Genomic DNA, 20,806 nt, shown 5'->3' with positions numbered 1-20,806 from the left:
CATTCTTTATGGTCTGCCTTTGTCACTGGGACTCAAGGAGGATTTCACAGAGTGTGTCACTACAATCAACAAGATGGGATATTTGATAAACAGTGAAATAAGGCTTAGGGTTGTAGAACCAACCAGAAGTCTAAAAAATAGCACAGAAACAAAGCATAAGTATTAACGTGACACATTAGATGATGAAAAACTCAAGGTGGATTACACAGAATGGGTCAATACAATCAACAGGACGGGATATTCAATAAACAAAGACATTGGATTCGGGTTGCAGAACCAACCAGAAATATAAAAACAACAGAACTTAAGCAAAGCATAAGTTTTAACACGACACATTAAACAAGGCAAAATAACCTAACAGGACCCCACTTACAGCAACAGACCGCAGTCCCTCATGATTTGTCCAATTAACTTCATGAAGCCCCTTGTACAGTGCAGCCCTACTGCCTGCGCAGAAACCACCAATCCCTAGCCAGTCACTTACATGGGCCATTTACAGTAGAAATAAGCCCCCTTTCTCAACCTCTCTCTTTCCCCCAATAATAACACAAGAAAGGCCATGCTGCATCAGACCCAGGCCCATCAAGTCCAGCAGTCTTTTCACACAGTGGCCAACCAGCCGCTTCTAGGAAGCCCACAAGCAAGACGACTGCAGCAGCGTTATCCTGCCCGTGTTCCACAGCACCAAAGATAACAGGCCTGCTCCTCTGATACTAGAGAGAATAGGTAAGCAGCATGACTAGTATCCATTCTAACTAACAGCCATGAATACCCCTCTCCTCCATGAACATGTCCACTCCCCTCTTAAAGCCCTCCAAGCTGGCAGCCAACACCACATCCTGGGGCAGGGAGTTCCACCATTTAACTATGCGTCATGCGAAGAAATACTTTCCTTTTATCTGTTTTGAATCTCTCACCCTCCATCTTAATCTTCCCCTTAAGGCAGTGTTTCCCGAACTTTTTGAGTCATGGGGCACTTTTCAGGGGAGAAACTCGTCACGGAGCGCTAATGTTCACCTAGCACCTGTATACCAAACTGAATGACAGTATATTGTCGAAGGCTTTCACGGTCAGAGTTCATTGGTTCTTGTAGATTATCCGGGCTGTGTAACCGTGGTCTTGGAATTTTCTTTCCTGACGTTTCGCCAGCAACTGTGGCAGGCATCTTCAGAGTAGTAACACTGAAGGACAGTGTCTCTCAGTGTCAAGGGTGTAGGAAGAGTAATATATAGTCAGAAAGGGGTTGGGTTTGAGCTGAGTATTGTCCAGCAAAAGTATTGTCCTGTAAGTATCAAGATAATGTGCTAATGAGGGTATGGTATGTTAATATGGAACCATTGTATCCTGAAGTGATCTGTTAATGTGTGTAATCCAAAACTAATCTGTATGGCTATTGTTGAATGTTGTCTTTGTCTGGAGGTTTTTCAGGGCAGGAAGCCAAGCCTTATTCATTCTTAAACTCTCCTCTTTTCTGTTAAAGTTGTGCTGATGTTTATGAATTTCAATGGCTTCTCTGTGCAATCTGACAAAATAGTTGGTAGAATTGTCCAGTCTTTCAGTGTCTTGGAATAAGACCCTGTGTCCTGTTTGTGTCAGTCCATGTTCAGCCACTGCTGATTTCTCAGGTTGGCCAAGTCTGCAGTATCTTTCATGTTCTTTTATCCTTGTTTGTATGCTGCGTTTTGTGGTCCCGATGTAAACTTCTCCACAGCTGCAAGGTATACGATAAACTCCTGCAGAGGTGAGGGGGTCTCTTTTGTCTTTTGCTGATCGTAGCATTTGTTGTATTTTCTTGGTGGGTTTAAACACTGTTTGTAGGTTATGTTTTTTCAAAAGTTTCTCCATCCTATCAGTGACTCCTTTAATAAATGGCAAGAAAACCTTTCCTATGGGAGACTGTTTTTCTTGAGTTTTCTGATTTTTGTTTGGTTCAATGGCCCTTCTGATTTCATTCTTGGAGTAGCCGTTTGCTAGCAGTGCATGATTTAGATGGTTAGTTTCTTCCTTGAGAAACTGTGGTTCACAGATCCGTCTTGCACGGTCCATTAATGTTTTGATTATTCCTCTTTTCTGTCGGGGGTGGTGGTTGGAGTTTTTGTGTAAGTAGCGATCTGTGTGAGTTGGTTTCCGGTAGACCTTGTGACCTAACTGAAGGTTTGATTTACGGATGACAAGGGTATCAAGAAATGGGAGTTTACCCTCAATTTCCTTTTCCATGGTAAACTGAATGTTTGGATGGATATTATTAAGATGGTTTAGAAAGTCCATTAATTTTTCTTCACCATGGCTCCAAATGGTAAATGTATCATCTACGAACCTGAACCAGACTGTAGGTTTGTAAGGTGCTGATTCTAATGCTGTCTTTTCAAAATATTCCATGTAAAAGTTTGCTATTACTGGACTGAGTGGACTTCCCATAGCTACTCCATCAATCTGTTCATAAAATTCTTGATCCCATAGGAAATAACTTGTTGTCAAACAATGGTGAAATAAGGCTGTTATATCTTCTGGAAAAATAGGAAAGGTTTCTTGTCATTTATTAAAGGAGTCACTGATAGGATGGAGAAACTTTTGAAAAAACATAACCTACAAACAGTGTTTAAACCCACCAAGAAAATACAACAAATGCTACGATCAGCAAAAGACAAAAGAGACCCCCTCACCTCTGCAGGAGTTTATCGTATACCTTGCAGCTGTGGAGAAGTTTACATCGGGACCACAAAACGCAGCATACAAACAAGGATAAAAGAACATGAAAGATACTGCAGACTTGGCCAACCTGAGAAATCAGCAGTGGCTGAACATGGACTGACACAAACAGGACACAGGGTCTTATTCCAAGACACTGAAAGACTGGACAATTCTACCAACTATTTTGTCAGATTGCACAGAGAAGCCATTGAAATTCATAAACATCAGCACAACTTTAACAGAAAAGAGGAGAGTTTAAGAATGAATAAGGCTTGGCTTCCTGCCCTGAAAAACCTCCAGACAAAGACAACATTCAACAATAGCCATACAGATTAGTTTTGGATTACACACATTAACAGATCACTTCAGGATACAATGGTTCCATATTAACATACCATACCCTCATTAGCACATTATCTTGATACTTACAGGACAATACTTTTGCTGGACAATACTCAGCTCAAACCCAACCCCTTTCTGACTATATATTACTCTTCCTACACCCTTGACACTGAGAGACACTGTCCTTCAGTGTTACTACTCTGAAGATGCCTGCCACAGTTGCTGGCGAAACGTCAGGAAAGAAAATTCCAAGACCACGGTTACACAGCCCGGATAACCTACAAGAACCAATGAATGACAGTAATTCACAATGGGTAGCCGTGCTAGTCTGTCTGCAGTAGTAGAAAAGAGCAAGAGACCAGTAGCACCTTAAAGACTAACAAAAATATTTTCTGGCAAGGTATGAGCTTTCGTGAGCCACAACTCACAAAAGCTCATACCCTGCCAGAAAATATGTTTGTTAGTCTTTAAGGTGTTACTGGACTCTTGCTCTTTTCTACTACGAGTGACAGCAGTATTTTTCCTTCCAGTCTCTTCACGGAGCACTAGATGTTCCGCGGAGCATCAAGCGCTCCGTGGAGCACAAGTTTGGGAACCGCTGCCTTGAGCATAAAGCTCATACCCTGCCAGAAAATATGTTTGTTAGTCTTTAAGGTGCTACTGGACCCTTGCTCTTTTCTACTACAAATGACAGTAGTATTTTTCTTTCCAGTCTCTTCACGGAGCACTAGATGTTCCGCAGAGCACCAAGCGCTCCGTGGAGCACAAGTTTGGAGCACCACTGCCTTGAGCATAAAGCTCATACCCTTCCAGAAAACATGTTTGTTAGTCTTTAAGGTGCTACTGGACTCTTGCTCTTTTCTACTACGAATGACAGTAGTATTTTTCCTTCCAGTCTCTTCACGGAGCACTAGGAGATGTTCCGCAGAGCACCAAGCGCTCCGTGGAGCACAAGTTTGGAGCACCGCTGCCTTGAGCATAAAGTTCATACCCTTCCAGAAAATATGTTTATTAGTCTTTAAGGTGCTACTGGACACTTGCTCTTTTCTACTATGAGTGACAGCAGTATTTTTCCTTCCAGTCTCTTCACGGAGCACTAGGAGATGTTCCGCAGAGCACCAAGCGCTCCGTGGAGCACAAGTTTGGAGCACCGCTGCCTTGAGAATAAAGCTCATACCCTTCCAGAAAATATGTTTGTTAGTCTTTAAGGTGCTACTGGACTCTTGCTCTTTTCTACTACGAATGACAGTAGTATTTTTCCTTCCAGTCTCTTCACGGAGCACTAGGAGATGTTCCGCAGAGCACCAAGCGCTCCGTGGAGCACAAGTTTGGAGCACCGCTGCCTTGACAATAAAGCTCATACCCTTCCAGAAAATATGTTTGTTAGTCTTTAAGGTGCTACTGGACCCTTGCTCTTTTCTACTACGAATGGCAGTAGTATTTTTCCTTCCAGTCTCTTCACGGAGCACTAGGAGATGTTCCGCGGAGCACCAAGCGCTCCGTGGAGCACAAGCTTGGAGCACCGCTGCCTTGAGCATAATTCCCAGCCTGACCTCCCTCCTCGTCTCTGCGGAAGCGACCTGTGGATCTCGAAAGCTCGTCCAGTGATGCTGGCGGCCAGTCTTGAAGGGGCGGCGCGGGGCTTCCCTGTTCCCTGCCCAGGAGCTGCAGGGGAGGGGTCTGCCTCTGAGACCCGCCAGACTCTCCCCCGACCCCGGTGCCACTGGGCTCCACTCCCCGGCCGGGGCTGTGTTCGGCGCTGCGCAGAGGACCCGGGGGTGGGGTGGGGGCATGCGTGGCCATGACCGGCGGGGGGGGGAAAGCCCCGGGGGTCCTCGGAAAGGAGGGGAAGGGTCCCGGCCTCCCCACTCACTCACTCACTCTCTCACTCACCAGCACCCCTGACGCCGCCATCTTGGATCCACGTGTCGGCGCTGACGTCAGCGGAAGTGGCTCGCGGTTGGCCGAGGCGCCAGGCTCCATGGAAACGGCGACAGGCCGCCGGGAAGCGCCCTCGGGAAAAGCCTCTCCCTCTTCCCTCCCCCTTCTTCTCCGCTTCCACCTCAGCAGCGGGTGAAGTCCGCCGTAACTGGCTCATTGGGCTGCTGTTTGGGCAGGAGAGGGAAGCAGCGGGCCGTTCCCGCGCGCCTCCATCTTGCTTACTGGCAGGGCGGCGGCTATTCCGTCATTAGAGCAGCCGGCTCAGGCGGATGACGCAAATAGACGGAAGCGCCATCTTGACTCCGGGCGCTGTTGCTAAGCGACGGGCCCTGAGCGTCACGTTTAGTACTGGCAGGCCTGCTCGTGAGGATTCCTGCGGAGGGCCATCTTTGATGAGGGCAACGGTGGGGGAATACGTGAACGTAACCGTGGAAGTCCGCCAGGTGTCTGTAAAGGGCGGCGGTCGGAGGGTGTGTCTCCTGACGCCATCTTTCTTGAGGGCACGATGGCGCCAAGTCCTGGAATAAACGGAGGAGGCGGTTTACATAGCGAGAATTCTGTTACAGACTTTATTTATATTTTGAGTAAATGCTGATCTCTGAATTTTATCAATAATTTTTTTATCCCATGGCCATGCTTAAATGCCATTGTGTACAAGGCCAAATGTTATTCATAATTGTTCCGCACGAGCTAGAATTACTTACGTGCAGGGCGGCCACCTGGAGCTCTCCTGCTATTACAATTGATCTGGAGACAACAAAGATAAGTTCCCATGGAGGAAATGGCCCTTTCAGGGGCGGGGCTCTATGGCATTGTACCCCGCTGAGGTCTCTCCCCAGGCCCCGCCCCCCCGCCAAGCCCCGCCCCCAAAAATCTCCAGGTATTTCCCAACCCAGAGGTGGTAACCCTACCTATGTGTAAGGAACAACTGGTGGGCTTAAACCGTTTTGCTGAGGTAAGAATGACTACCTGTAGAAACTTACCTTAAAACCTTACAGTTAACAAAATATTGTCGAAGGCTTTCACGGTCAGAGTTCATTGGTTCTTGTAGGTTATCCGGGCTGTGTAACCGTGGTCTTGGAATTTTCTTTCCTGACGTTTCGCCAGCAACTGTGGCAGGCATCTTCAGAGGAGTAACACTGAAGGACAGTGTCTCTCAGTGTCAAGGGTGTAGGAAGAGTAATATATAGTCAGAAAGGGGTTGGGTTTGAGCTGAGTATTGTAATAGCTCAGTCCAGTAATAGCAAACTTTTACATGGAATATTTTGAAAAGACAGCATTAGAATCAGCACCTTACAAACCTACAGTCTGGTTCAGGTTCGTAGATGATACATTTACCATTTGGAGCCATGGTGAAGAAAAATTAATGGACTTTCTAAACCATCTTAATAATATCCATCCAAACATTCAGTTTACCATGGAAAAGGAAATTGAGGGTAAACTCCCATTTCTTGATACCCTTGTCATCCGTAAATCAAACCTTCAGTTAGGTCACAAGGTCTACCGGAAACCAACTCACACAGATCGCTACTTACACAAAAACTCCAACCACCACCCCCGACAGAAAAGAGGAATAATCAAAACATTAATGGACCGTGCAAGACGGATCTGTGAACCACAGTTTCTCAAGGAAGAAACTAACCATCTAAATCACGCACTGCTAGCAAACGGCTACTCCAAGAATGAAATCAGAAGGGCCATTGAACCAAACAAAAATCAGAAAACTCAAGAAAAACAGTCTCCCATAGGAAAGGTATTCTTGCCATTTATTAAAGGAGTCACTGATAGGATGGAGAAACTTTTGAAAAAACATAACCTACAAACAGTGTTTAAACCCACCAAGAAAATACAACAAATGCTACGATCAGCAAAAGACAAAAGAGACCCCCTCACCTCTGCAGGAGTATATCGTATACCTTGCAGCTGTGGAGAAGTTTACATCGGGACCACAAAATGCAGCATACAAACAAGGATAAAAGAACATGAAAGATACTGCAGACTTGGCCAACCTGAGAAATCAGCAGTGGCTGAACATGGACTGACACAAACAGGACACAGGGTCTTATTCCAAGACACTGAAAGACTGGACAATTCTACCAACTATTTTGTCAGATTGCACAGAGAAGCCATTGAAATTCATAAACATCAGCACAACTTTAACAGAAAAGAGGAGAGTTTAAGAATGAATAAGGCTTGGCTTCCTGCCCTGAAAAACCTCCAGACAAAGACAACATTCAACAATAGCCATACAGATTAGTTTTGGATTACACAAATTAACAGATCACTTCAGGATACAATGGTTCCATATTAACATACCATACCCTCATTAGCACATTATCTTGATACTTACAGGACAATACTTTTGCAGGACAATACTCAGCTCAAACCCAACCCCTTTCTGACTATATATTACTCTTCCTACACCCTTGACACTGAGAGACACTGTCCTTCAGTGTTACTACTCTGAAGATGCCTGCCACAGTTGCTGGCGAAACGTCAGGAAAGAAAATTCCAAGACCACGGTTACACAGCCCGGATAACCTACAAGAACCAACTTACAGTTAACGTTGTAAGCCGTCATGGTAAAATAATAATATTATATCATAATAATATTATTATTATATAATAATATTTCAGGCTGATGAAGCCAAACAGTTGGTGAAAGCGCTACAAATATCCGGGATAGCGTTCCCTCTGTCACCTCCTTTGGGGCAACAAGATGTGTTCCAGCAGACGTTGATTCTTGTAACTTGATATTGGTCTTTGTCCCGTTGGAAGATAGCCATTGGGCTTTATTTAATAATATTGCTTTCACATTGTGAATAGCTTTGTACATATTGTTACTTTGTATTTTCGTGATTGAATTTGTGATTGTTTTCCTGTAAGAGCGCTGTCTGATATCTTGCACCTTTCTTGAATATATGTTTTTGATACATTTGCCTGCACTGTTCTCTTCTTGCCACCCTCCAGGTGGTGGCTGGAGATCTCCCGCTATTACAACTGATGTCCAGTCGATAGAGATAGAGATCAGTTCCCCTGGAGAAAATGGCCGCTTTGGCAATTGGACTCTACGGCATTGAAGTCCCTCCCATCCCCAAACCTCGCCCTCCTCAGGCTCCGCCCCCAAAAATCTCCAGGTATTTCCCAACCTGGAGGCTGGCAACCCTACTTACGAGAGATAAGGGATGCTCAACCTGTATTTGACACTTTCAGAATCCATGAGATACTCGTTTTCATCTGTTATATGGTAAGAGGTGGATGAAACTGTATAAATTTAAGTCTTTTTAAAAATTATTTACAAGTTCTTTGGCAACTCTCTGAAGTCCCCCCCCTTCCCAAAATGAGTGGGAGGTCTTGTGTATCATTATTACCCTTCCCACTGTACTAGGACTGTTTGTCAATGCACCGCTCTGTATCCTTGAATTGTTTGCGGCCAGCTATTCTCTCCATCTCTGTTTCCTTGTTGCACACACCAAAGTGCCCTGCTGGCTTCCACAGTGCCCGAGGTCCATTTAAATGACGGCAAATCCTTTTTGTTGGTACTTGAGCAGGCAATGCCAGTCGTCTTGCTAAGGTTGCCAGCTCTGGGTTGGGAAATGTCTGGAGGTTTGGGGGGTGGAGACTGAGGAGGGCAGAGTTTGGAGAGGGGAGGGATCCCAGTGGGGTATAATGCTATAGACCTCATTCTCCAAAGCAGCCATTTTCTCCATGGGAACAGATCGCTGTCATCTGGAGAACAGGTGGAATACCAGGAGATCTCCAGGCCCCACCTGGAGGTTGGCAACCCTATGCCTCACCCATTCCTTAACCAACCTAATTTCTATTATTCTCATTTTAAGAATGGTGAACGGAAGTTTAAATGTTTTCTAGTTTCCTCCCTATAGTGACAGCCAAGCAGGAATTGTAATAATTTTAAAGTTTATTGTTTATGGTTTTATCATATTGTATATTGCTGTTGATGTTAGCCGCCCTGAGCCAGGCTGGGCATAAATCGAAATATGAATAAATAAATTGAAATATAAATGAATGAATCATTTATTTTCATCCAGCTCCAGGGCTGACCCTGTTATGCTGCACTGAATGATGCTGTCACCGGCTGAACACTATAGCTCTGGTCCCTCTGTTAGGGAGCTGGGAGCTGTTCTCAGTAGAGTCTGCTGAAGGAAGCTTTGCTTCTTGAAAGTATAAAGTGTATACAGGTTGAGAATCCCTTATCCAGACTGCTTAGGACCAGAAGTGGTCCATATTTCAAATCTTTCCATATTTTGGAATATGTACATCTCTCTATCTCTCTATCTCTCTATCTCATCTTGGGGATTTATGTTTTATGTAAACTTTATACACATAGCCTAAACGTAATTTTAATATTTTAAATAATTTTGTGTACATTGAACCATTAGAAAGCATATTAGTGTGCTGCTAAGGGCTTGTGAGTACTGCCTGCATGCCGGCTCAAAAAGTCTGGTTTTTGGGTCAGTCCAGAAATTGGATGTTCGGATAAGAGCCTGTACCCTGGAAATCTTGCTGGTCTTTAAGGATCTCCACGACTTGAATCTCACCAGCGTGGTGTACTGGTTAAGAGTGGTGGTTTGTAGTGGTGGACTCTGATCTGGAAAACAGGGTTTGATTCCCCACTCCTCCACATGAGCGACTGAGGCTAATCTGGTGAATTGGATTTGTTTCCCCTCTCCTACACATGAAGCCAGCTGGGTGGCTAGTCACACTCAGCCCCACCTACCTCACAGGGTGTCTGTTGTGGGGAGGAGATGGGAAGGTGATTGTAAGCCGATTTGATTCTTCCTTAAGTGGTAGAGAAAGTCGGCATATAAAAACCAACTTTTCTTCTTCTTCTCTTCTACCAACACGGCTCCTCATATGAAAGTAAATTCTTTGATATACTTGAAACAGAAAGTCTGGATCCATGTTGCAGGATCCAGAGGTTGCTTGTTGGCTTTGGAACCTGATTTCAGGGCTAGGTTAAGTCAAAGAAGAAAGAGACCGGCTGGGGCTCCGCAGAGCACTTTCTTACCACCTCTCGAGTCCGCCCACAGCAATGGGGCACGCTCCGTGGCTCACAGACAGCCACATTCATAATTACTGTCAGCCCCAAGAGCCATATTTTCTTCCATCCAATGGGTGAGGTCCGCACCTCAGGGAGGCTTACAGGTTACCCGTTGCACTGGCAGCCGCTGTTCCAAGGTGAGAATCACTTGCCACTTGCAAGTGTCCCTGGGCAAAGGCCTTGCCCACTTTCCCAAAACATGGGGCAGGCACCACGTTGGGGAGTGCCACCAAAACTGATTCGTTGTGCGTTTTAATGATGTGTTTTTTGTTTGATTGCAAATGGTTTTTAAGACAGGTGTCCAACGTAAGGCCCGGAGGCCAGATACGGCCCTTGGAGAGCTCTCATCCAGCCCGCAAGCCAGCCACCCCCCACCCCCGCTTCCGATCTGGGCTGGCAAACCTGCTGCAAGCTTGCTAGCCAGGGCAGCCAACCCACCCCCCCGCCTCCTGATCCTAACACTGTAAGAGTGTTACTCCATTAAGCATGTTTGTATTTTAAGTAAAAAATAAAGTAAAAAATAATATAATTAATTGGTTTTGCATGTGACTTCTATAAAGTTTGTATCTCTTGTACCTGGCATTAAATTTTATGGTACACATGGCCCGGCCTGACCAAGTGACTTTTATGTCATATCCGGCTCTCGTAACAAATGAGTTCAACACCCCTGTTTTAAGACTTGTTTTTATGACGTATGTGTTTAATGTGTTAGTGTTGTGGCCAACTTGGTGGTCCTGATGAGGGGCAGAGAGGCGAGGTATAAACTTAGTAAATAAATAAAATGGTGGACAAAGGGGGATTCTAAGCTTCCCATCTTCCTCACTTTACTGTAGGTTTGCCAGGTTCCCCCTTGTGTGGGGGGGCAGGGTTGTCAGATCCTGGTTGGGAAACTCCTGGAGATTTGGGGATAGAGTCTGGGGAGGACAGGGACCTCAGTGAGGTACAATGACATAGAGTCCACCCTTCAAAGAATCCATTTTCTCCAGGGGAAGTGATCTCTGTAGTCTGGAGAGAAGCTGTAATTCCAGGGGATCCCCAGGTCCCACCTGGAGGCTGGCATCCCTACCCAACTGGGATCCTACTTCTGGAAACCCATGAAGAGCAAGCTGTAATTAGGGTGTACCTCTTATTACACCTTTAAATTGGCACCATTAGGTTGCTTCATACAGATCCAAATTCATCCCTGCCCGTGAGCAGAAAACACGCTGAAAAAGGAGATTCAACAACTTCAACTTTTTATCATTAGAAATACACCCAAACTGCTTACATTGAAGTCTATCCCAATATATGACGTAGAAAACATCTTATTTCTTTCTACTCATCCTTGTTTTTTGCAGAGCTGTAAATTTAAGTACAGTCCCGAGTACAAAATAAACCCAAAAGCTGCCTACAAGAGCGTTTCAGTTAATCAATGGAAGACACTTCCTCGGCTTTTACCAGCATTAAAAACACAAGCCCCTCAAGTTAGCCTGGAGTCCAAATTTCACCTGCCAGGGAAGCAACTCGTGAACAATATGCCACACATCAGATGAAGACAAACATGGACTGACAGCATGGATATAAGGGCACGGCCCTCAACCATCCTCCTGCCCTGGAGAAAAACAACACTAGTATCCAACTTGGGTTTAAATATACAGTTTGATTTAAAATAAAACTACGGTTGGCAAAATGGCAAAGCAGGAGAGACTAATAGTGTTGTTTCTGAAACAGGTTAGGGTTTTTTTTTTAAATTGAAATGACTAATCCAATATCTGGGAAATACCCATGTTTTCTATGTTTTCAAAGGTATTTAATTCCAAGGCACCTTGGCTCCTGTGCAGTAGTGGTTAGAGCGTTGGACTAGGATCTGGAAGACCGCGGTTCCAATCCACCTACTGCTGTCAAGCTCACCGGGTAACCTAGGGCCATTCACACACTCTCAGCCTAGCCCACTTCACAGGGTTGTCGTGAGGTGAAGATGAAGAAGTGAGGAGCCCGTATGCTGCTCTGAGCAACTTGAAGGACAGGCAGGCTAAAAATGTGTGCGAGAGGCGGGTGTGGTCGTAATGACACCGATGCGTTTCTTCAACCTATAGCGCTCTCATAATTTCTAATCCAGGTTGGATAGGGTTTTCAAGGCAAGAGATGACCAGAGGTGGTTTGCCATTACCTGCCTCTGCATGGTGACCCTGGACTTTCTTTCCTTGGTAGTCTCCCATCCGGGTACCAACCAGGGTCAACCCTGCTAGGCTTCCGAGATTTGACGAGATGCCAACCACCACGCTGGCTCAAATAAATACACACAGAGAGAGACACCAGTCAATGGACTGGTCGCACCGTCAACTGGCCATCTGGTTTGGGCTGCCTGCCGAAACTGAAAATGGCAGCCACCTCCCTCTTTAATTACATCACATTGGCACGTAAAGAGAGGAAGGAACTGAGTTTTCCTCCTAGCCGTTTCTTGGGCCGCACACACAAATGCACACGCACCCTGCACTGTCACCACAACTGCATTTTAAAACAGGCTTTTGTGTTTTATAGTTGCGGTGGGAGTTCCATTTCACTTTAAACAAAACTAGCAGCTTGGTTGTGGTGTACATTGTTGTTCAAATCCGAGCTACCCCTCTGGGATTCCAAGTGAAAACCGAGACGGGATCTCTTGACTACTGCTGGCAGGCATTTATATCTGGATCGTATTGTAAGCTACAAATTGTAATAGTAATAGTTTAGAAGAGGGGTCCCCGACCTTTTGGAGCCTGCAGGCATCTTTGGAATGCTGACACAGGCTGGTGTGCGCACCGCAACTCCAAAATAGCTGCCGGAGGAGGCGAAGCCGGGCACAAAATGCCAGGGCATTAGATTATGCTTAGTTCTAACTCTAACTCTTCAACATTTCAGGCAGAAGCTCTGCTTGACAGAACACCCTTTTCAATGAACATATGCTTTAAAATATCGTCTTCCTTACACATAGGTTGCTTTCAGTCACACATTGCTTTGGTGGTTTCTGTTGCCAAAGCAATGTGCTGGTGTTTTTTTTAAATCTGCAAAGCCAATCAGAAGTTCTGCTGGGCAAAGGCCCCACCTGGCCTGCCTACTTTGCAGGGGGGGAACCACTTGGCAGGCGCCAGGTACGTTCTGTGGGTGAACCCATGGGCATCATGTTGGGAACCCCTGATTTAGAATTTAGTGTCACTATATACAATCCTGTGCTCGCTTTCCTGGGAGTCAAGCTCTGCTGAATGTTGTGAGACTGAGTAGGCAGGCATAGGACTGTACCATCTTCTAACCAGTTTGCCAACTTGGGGTTTTGTAAGTAGCATCCCTCTGTAGAAGGTGCAGAAAAGAGCAACCAAAATGATTAGGGGACTAGAGCAACTGTCCTATGGGGAGCGGTTAAGACGCTTAAGGCTGTTTAGCTTGGAAAGAAGGTGGCTAAGGGGAGACATGATAGAGGTTTATAAAATTATGCATGGTTTGGAGAGACAGGACAGAGAAAAGTTTTTCTCCCTCTCCCATAATACTAGAACACGGGGTCATCTGCTAAAGCTGGAGAGTGAGAGATTCAAAACGGATAAAAGGAAGTATTTTTTCACACAACGCAAAGTTAAATTGTGGAAATCCCTGCCCCAGGATGTGGTGATGGCTGCCAGCTTGGAAGGCTTTAAGAGGGGAGTGGACATATTCATGGAGGAGAGGGGTATTCATGGCTATTAGTTAGAATGGATACTAGTCACGTTGCATACCTATTCTCTCTAGTATCAGAGGAGCATGCCTATTATTTTGGGTGCGGTGGAACACAGGCAGGATGGTGCTGCTGCAGTCATCTTGTTTGTGGCTTCCTAGAGGCACCTGGTTGGCCACTGTATTTAAATGTTTTAAATACAACCTGCATACATACACACACACACCCAAATAATCTCATCATGCTAACCACAAAATTAAGGCCCTTTGGGGATACAAACAAGTGACTCTCTCAGCCTAGACCAGTGGTTCCCAAACGTTTCGGGCCACCGCCCCCTTGATTCCACAAACTCAACCCCAGCGCCCCCTTACCCTATCCTATAAAAAGCATTATTCAAAATAGGGGTTTGCATGACTCACTAAAGAAGATAATAACAAGATTTCAAAACAGTAACCAATTAATTGCACATCTATTCAAAATCAAATTAAAACTTTTTAGTTGAAATTTATTCAACAAAACTGATGAACTTGATCCAGTGGTACCAGCTCTTCAGTCTGGGAAAAAATTCTCATAGTTTCCACCAAATTGGCCAGCGTGGTGCCTTAGCTTGATCCATTGTAAATTAGTGAACACAGTTGAAGGGGCCCACCTCTAGCACCCCCCTGCTGCCCCCCTTGCCACTAAGTGCCCCCCTAGGTAATCCCACTGCCCTCCAGGGGGTGGTACTGCCCACTCTGGGAACCACTGGGCTAGACCTTGAGGCAAAAAGGAAAATGTATATGACGTTCCATTTGGAATGGAACGTGGTTTTTGTGGCTTCATCTGGCACAGAGCTGTCTCCAGCTGTGGTCAGCAAGATCCCCGAAGGAAGTTCACGAGACAGAGCTGCTTTTGCCCAACCCACAAAGCAATCTCAAAGCCACTTTGGGCAGGACTCTTTGGCTTTCCCTTCCACGGTCTCACAGTCACCGTTCTAGGGCTGTTGCTGGTATTGGCTTTCTGTGGCGGTGAAGAAATCCTCCAGGACACTCTGGTTGTACTCAAATGTCGGTCGGTCCTCCGGCTTGCTCTTCCAGCACCGCATCATGATTTCGTACAGCTCCTCCGGGCAGCCTTCTGTGCGCGGCATCCGGTAGCCACGCTCGATGGCGCGCATCACTTCCTGTGTTGACATCCCTGAATTGAAAGAAAGGAAAAGCAAGAGAAGAAGAAGAGTTGGTTTTTATATGCCAGCTTTCTCTACCACTTAAGGAAGAATCAAACTGGCTTACAATTGCCTTCCCTTCCCCTCCCCACAGCAGACACCCTGTGAGGTAGGTGGGGCTGTGAGAGCTGAGACTGGCCCAAGATCAGTACAGTACTGGCTCCAATACAAGGAGGTAGGTGGATGAGAGTTTGCTGCTTACTTGTGCCATTCTCTCTGGCCATCTCCCCACCACCCGCCCTGCACCTCTTCTCCGCCAGAGGTCAAGAAATGTGACTTGAGGCCGCAAGGAGGCCTTTACCCACCTGGATATGGGGTCCGTCCATATGTGATGATCTCCATTAGAAGAACACCAAAGGACCAGACGTCAGATTTTATAGTGAAACAGCCGTAGTTGATAGCTTCGGGCGCCGTCCACTTGATGGGGAACTTGGCACCTGCCAAAAGAGATCCAAGCAGAACCATCAAGACTCAGCAGGGCAGAGGGGCAAGTCTGGTTCTCAGCCCAAGGGCCATCCGGAGGGGGAAAATACCGAGGGTTGGATCCCACAAACCTAACAGCAAAGGTACCCCTCTCTTCTGGCACCAGGTGCCTTTCTCTGAGGCACAAGGCGTTTTCAGTCTTGGTTTCTAAAATACGTTGTGGGTGCAAGCTGCCCTGAATGGAAAACGGCCTCTTAAATACGCAGAATATAGCTAGTCAAACTGCAGAAGCCATAGCAGGGCTGAGCAGGATTGCCAGCGGCTGGGGACGACGTTTCGTTCCCTAGCAGGGAGGTTTGCACTTCTTCCCGCACTGGACGGAAGAAGAAGTTGATTTTTATATGCCGACTTTCTCTACCACTTAAGGGAGAATCAAACTGGCTTATAATCATTTTCCCCTCCCCACAACAGACACCCTGTGAGGTAGGTGGGGCTGAGAGAGCTCTAAGAGAGCTGTGACTAGCCCAAGGTCACCCAGCTGGCTTCATGTGTTTGCGCGGGGAAACAAATCCAGTTCACCAGATTAGCCTCCGCCGCTTGCGTGGAGGAATGGAGAATCAAACCCGGTTCTCCAGATCAGACTCCACCGCTTCAAGGAGGATCAGTTATTCGAAACAAGACAAGCACATTAGCCTAAGGAAGAAAGGCAGCTCATAAATGTTTAAATTGTACATTTTTTTTGGCTATTATTATTTCTGAAGAACTTAAAATCCGTTATGCCCCATACAAAAGCAAAAGAGAGGATGAAAAACAGGAGAACTCTCCGGAAAGCACCGCTGCTTACCTTCCCGGGCTGTGTATTCGTTATCTTCAATCACTCTGGCCAAGCCGAAATCGGCTATCTTGCACACCAGCATTCCCGACACCAGGATATTGGCCGCTCTCAGATCCCGATGGATGTAGTTTTTCTGCTCAATATAAGCCATGCCTTCCGCTATCTGCAGCAAGGAGAGACCAAGACATCTGGCATAAGAGGACTTTTTATACAGGAAAAAAAGGGCTTTAACTGTAGCAAAATGATTCAGAAAGAAGTTTAAGAGCATAAGAAAGGCCCTGCTGGATCAGACCGAGGCCCATCAAGTCCAGCAGTCTGATCACACAGTGGTCAACCAGGTGCCTCCAAAAAGCCCACAGACAAGACAACTGCAGCAGCATTTATCCTGCCTGTGTTCCACAGCACCTAATATAATAGGCATGCTGACTAGTGGCCATGGATAGCCCTCTCCTCCATAAGAACATAAGAAAGACCATGCTAGATCAGACCAAGGTCCATCAAGTCCAGCAGTCTGTTCACACAGTGGCCAACCAGCACCTAATATAATAGGCCTGCTCCTCTGATCCTGGAGAGAATAGGGATGCATCATGACTAGTATCCATTTTGACTAGTAGCCTTGAATACCTCTCTCCTCCATGAACATGATGGGCCATTGGGGATTTGATTGGCTGGGCAGATTTTTTTACAAACGTTGCTTTGGCAAGCATCTTCGCTGCACAAGGATCTTTGCTGTGTGGCTGAAGGTAAATTGCAGCAGCCGTTTTGTGGATGGCTCCACCTACTGTGGCTGCTCCCACCATGCTGTGTCAGAATTCCAAAGATGCCCACAGGCTCAAAAAGGTTGGGGACCCCTGCCCTAACCCTTTACGCCAAACTTGCAGAAAAGAGCAACCAAAATGATCAGGGGACTAGAGCAACTGCCCTATGAGGAGCAGTTAAAACGCTTAGGGCTGCTTAGCTTGGAAAGAAGACGGTTAAGGGGAGACATGATACAATAATCCATACAATAATCCATGGTGTGGAGAGAGTGGACAGGGAGAAGCTTTTCTCCCTCTCTCATAATACCAGAGCGCGGGGTCATCTGCTGAAGCTGGAGGGAGAGAGATTCAAAACGGATAAAAGGAAGGATTTCTTCACACAACGCATAGTTAAGTGGTGGAACTCCCTGCCCCTGGGTGTGGTGATAGCTGCCAACTTGGAAGGCTTTAAATTTGTTTCAATAATAAATTTATACATCTTTGCTATCTGACCTTTGTTTCCCATATTTAATATTAATTCCAATTTAGATTTATTTCTATTAAATCCTATTAATTTATCTTTATTAAATATATCCTTTAATTTATAATACATAAACCAATCTCCAATCTTGAGTTCTTCTCTTGTTTTAAGAGTCCAAGTACCACAATACTCAATAATATCCCTATCATTACCTATATCCAGATTAAGCTGTGTTCCCCTTTTCATAAATGCTTCTATAGGATTAATCCACCCTGGTGTTTTAACTTCCCAACATCTTTTATACCTTTTCCAAATCTGTAAAAAACTATTCCTAATAACATGAAAATTAAAATCCCTATTTACTTTATCTTTATCATACCACAGATATGCACGCCAACCAAATCTTATATTAAAACCTTCCAATTCTAATAATCTAGGATTCTCTAATAGTATCCAATTCCTTAACCAGCCAAAACAAGCTGCTTCATAATACATTCTTAAATCTGGGAGACCCAAGCCTCCAGTTTCTTTTAATTCAATTAAGTTATGGTAGGCTATCCTATGTCTTTCTTTTCCCCATAGAAAATTCAGAATTTCCTTCTTCCAAACTTTAAATTTTTTTACTCCTTTTCTAATTGGTAAGTTCTGAAATAAAAAAAAAGCATCTTTGGTAATACCATCATTTTAATTACTGAAATCCGTTCCTATAATGATAATGGTATCTTCTCCCATTGCTTAAGATCTTTAACAATTTGTTGCCAAATTTTTACATAATTATTCTGAAATAAATTAAGATTATTTGAAGTTAACCATATTCCTAGATACCTAACTTTAGAATCAATAATAAACCCTGTTTTACTAATTAGGTCTGCTTGTTGTGGTAGAGTCATATTCTTTACCAAAATTTTCGGTTTGCTCCTGTTTATTTTAAATCCTGCAAGCTTTCCTAGCTATAATTCCTGAATGGCATATGTATTGCCCATACCCACTTCCCTCGAGGGTCTGGAAAATGTCCAGCTAATCACATTCCTAATTGGCATTAGCTATTGCTACTAATGGACTCTAAAGGGTATAGAAGCTCTCCAAATCCACTGTCCTGGGCTCCATGCCAACGACACAAGGGCTTTGGTCATGCCTCGGTATGCAGATGGAATATATTCCTTATTATTTTTATTCTACTATGCACTATTGGGTTTCTTGGGTTGTAACGGCTATAAATGCTTTGTTTAGTTTGTCTCCTGGTATATTTAATAGATATACAGTGTCAATGGTCTGTCTCTCTATGTGAATCTGTTCATAACATAGGAAAGTAAGAACGGCCCTGCTGGATCAGACCAAGGTGTTTGTCCAGCCTCTGCTTAAAGACTGCCAGTGAGGCAGTCAACACCTCCCTAGGTAGCCGGTTCCACTGTTGAACAACACTTACTGTAATTTCCCCCCCCTAATATCCAGCCGGTACCTTTCCTCCCGCAATTTAAACCCATTATTGGGAGTCCTCTCCTCTGCTGCCAACAGGAACAGCTCCCTGCCCTCCTCTAAGTGACAGCCCTTCAGATACTTAAAGAGCAAATGTCCCCCCTCCTCTTCTCCAGACTGAATATTCCCGTCTCCCTCAGCCTTTCCTGGTAGGGCTGGGTCTCCAGGCCCCTGATCATCCTCGTCGCTCTCCTCTGCACCTGCTAGATTCTGTCCCCATCCTTTTTGAAGTGAGTCCTCCAGAACTGCACACAATTCTCCAGAACAATATTTGCCACTGTGGGCACACCTGCTCTTTTGAATTGCTGATTCGGGAGGAACAACACAGGCCCTTCTTGACAAAGGATGGCTTGTTTCCCAGGGTGGTGAGAACAACCACTCATCGCAGAAACCCCAGAGAAGGAAATGCCTCCGGGCCCCTTCCTGTTGCTGCTTCCTCCAGGGACAAAGAGTGTCCCACCACTGCACTCCCTTAAGTGTCCAGCCGGATTTGCACATTCAAATCAGCCTTGCTTGGAACGACGCATCCCCTGGCAGAACCTCCAGCTGGGCTGGCTCAGGTCTCTCCTGACTGGCGACCAGGGCAGAGGGAACCAGTTCGCCGACAGGCCTGGAGAGCAATGTCCTGCCCCTCTAGCGTGTGGGACGGAGCAGCTGGAGGTTTCCACGGTACGGAGGCAAATAAAATCCCATTAAGCCTCTGTGCAAGGGGCAAGGCCATTTTCCTCCAGGTCAGTTGGCAATCCTACGAGGGAGGCCCTGATCCACAAGGCGCATTGAGGGACATGGAGCACCCCTGGGGAATGTACTTATTTTATTTATTTACTTCTTTTATGTTCCACCTTTCTCTCCAACGAGAACCAAAAGTGGCTCACATCGTTCTCCTTGACACAACAGCCTTGGGAGGGAGGCTAGGCTGAGCGTGTGTGAATGGCCCAAGGGTCATCCAGCAAGCTTCCATGGCAGAGGGGGGGATTCAAACCTAGAGAGGCAGTGTGGTGTAGTGGTTAAGAGCGGTGGTTTGGAACGGTGGAGTCTGATCAGGAGAACCGGGTTTGATTCCCCCACTCCTCCACATGAGCAGCAGAGGCTAATCTGGTGAACAGGGTTGGTTTCCCCACTCCTACACATGAAGCCAGCTGGGCGACCTTGGGCTTGTCACAGCTCTTTTAGAGCTCTCTCAGCCCCTCACAGGGTGTCTGTTGTAGGTAGGGGAAGGGAAGGTGGTTGTAAGCTGGTTTGATTCTTCCTTAAGTGGTAGAGAAAGTCGGGCATATAAAAATCAACTCCTCCTCCGTCTTCTTCCAAGTTCGACAATCTAACCTGGGAAATGCAGATTCCGAGAGTGGTGTGGGATAGTCAGTGGCCAGCATGACCCAGATTCTATGCCCCCTCACCCCCCAAAGGTCCATAGGGATAGCAAGGAGAGCCTGGTCTTCACAACTCTGCCCCAAGGCCTCTAAGCAACTCATCTGTAACAACAGAAATGCCACTCTGCACAGGTTCAGAAGCACGCATTCACGGCATATTCCAGGGCTGGACCCCAGGATGAACCTCAGAACATCCCCTAGGGGACTGAAAACAGCAACTTCCCTGGATCCTGCTTACCTGGGCAGAGAAGTCTATCAGTTTTGGGAGTAGCTGGCTGTGTCCTTCATCGCTTTTCAGAAAATCCAGCAAGCTGCCTGTGGAGAGGAAAGAAGGCCCAGTGAACACAGGAAGCTGCCTTTAGTAAAATTGGATACCTATCATGACGCATACCTATTCTCTCCAGAATCAGAGGGCCACGCCTGTTATATTAGGTGCTGCAGAACAAAGGCAGGACAATGCTGATGCAGTCGTCTTGTTTTGTGGGCTTCCTAGAGGCACCTGGTTGGCCACTGTGTGAACAGACTGCTGGACTTGATGGGCCTTGGTCTGATCCAGCAGGGCCTTTCTTATGTTGTTATACTG

General features: G+C 45.8%; 2 protein-coding genes across 2 annotated transcripts in view; both read right to left on the bottom strand.

The window, feature by feature from the left end:
* The window catches only part of TM9SF4 (transmembrane 9 superfamily member 4), a 33,594-nt gene extending 28,539 nt beyond the window's left edge, over nucleotides 1-5,055 (bottom strand). Inside the window, exon 1 of the mRNA XM_056844435.1 lies at nucleotides 4,927-5,055. Within this exon, the coding sequence (XP_056700413.1) occupies nucleotides 4,927-5,016 (90 nt within the window). The 5' untranslated portion in view covers nucleotides 5,017-5,055. The remainder of the gene's footprint in view (nucleotides 1-4,926) is intronic.
* A 9,615-nt stretch (nucleotides 5,056-14,670) lies between these two features.
* Nucleotides 14,671-20,806, bottom strand: part of HCK (HCK proto-oncogene, Src family tyrosine kinase) — a 34,084-nt gene continuing 27,948 nt past the window's right edge. Inside the window, exons 10-13 of the mRNA XM_056844934.1 lie at nucleotides 20,462-20,538; nucleotides 16,169-16,322; nucleotides 15,207-15,338; nucleotides 14,671-14,873 (exon numbers count right to left, since the gene is read on the bottom strand). Coding sequence (XP_056700912.1) covers nucleotides 14,671-14,873; nucleotides 15,207-15,338; nucleotides 16,169-16,322; nucleotides 20,462-20,538 — 566 coding nt within the window. The remainder of the gene's footprint in view (nucleotides 14,874-15,206; nucleotides 15,339-16,168; nucleotides 16,323-20,461; nucleotides 20,539-20,806) is intronic.

Source organism: Euleptes europaea, chromosome 2, assembly GCF_029931775.1.
Source record: "Euleptes europaea isolate rEulEur1 chromosome 2, rEulEur1.hap1, whole genome shotgun sequence".
Classification (NCBI taxonomy): domain Eukaryota; kingdom Metazoa; phylum Chordata; class Lepidosauria; order Squamata; family Sphaerodactylidae; genus Euleptes; species Euleptes europaea.
This window is presented reverse-complemented; position numbering and strand designations above follow the sequence as displayed.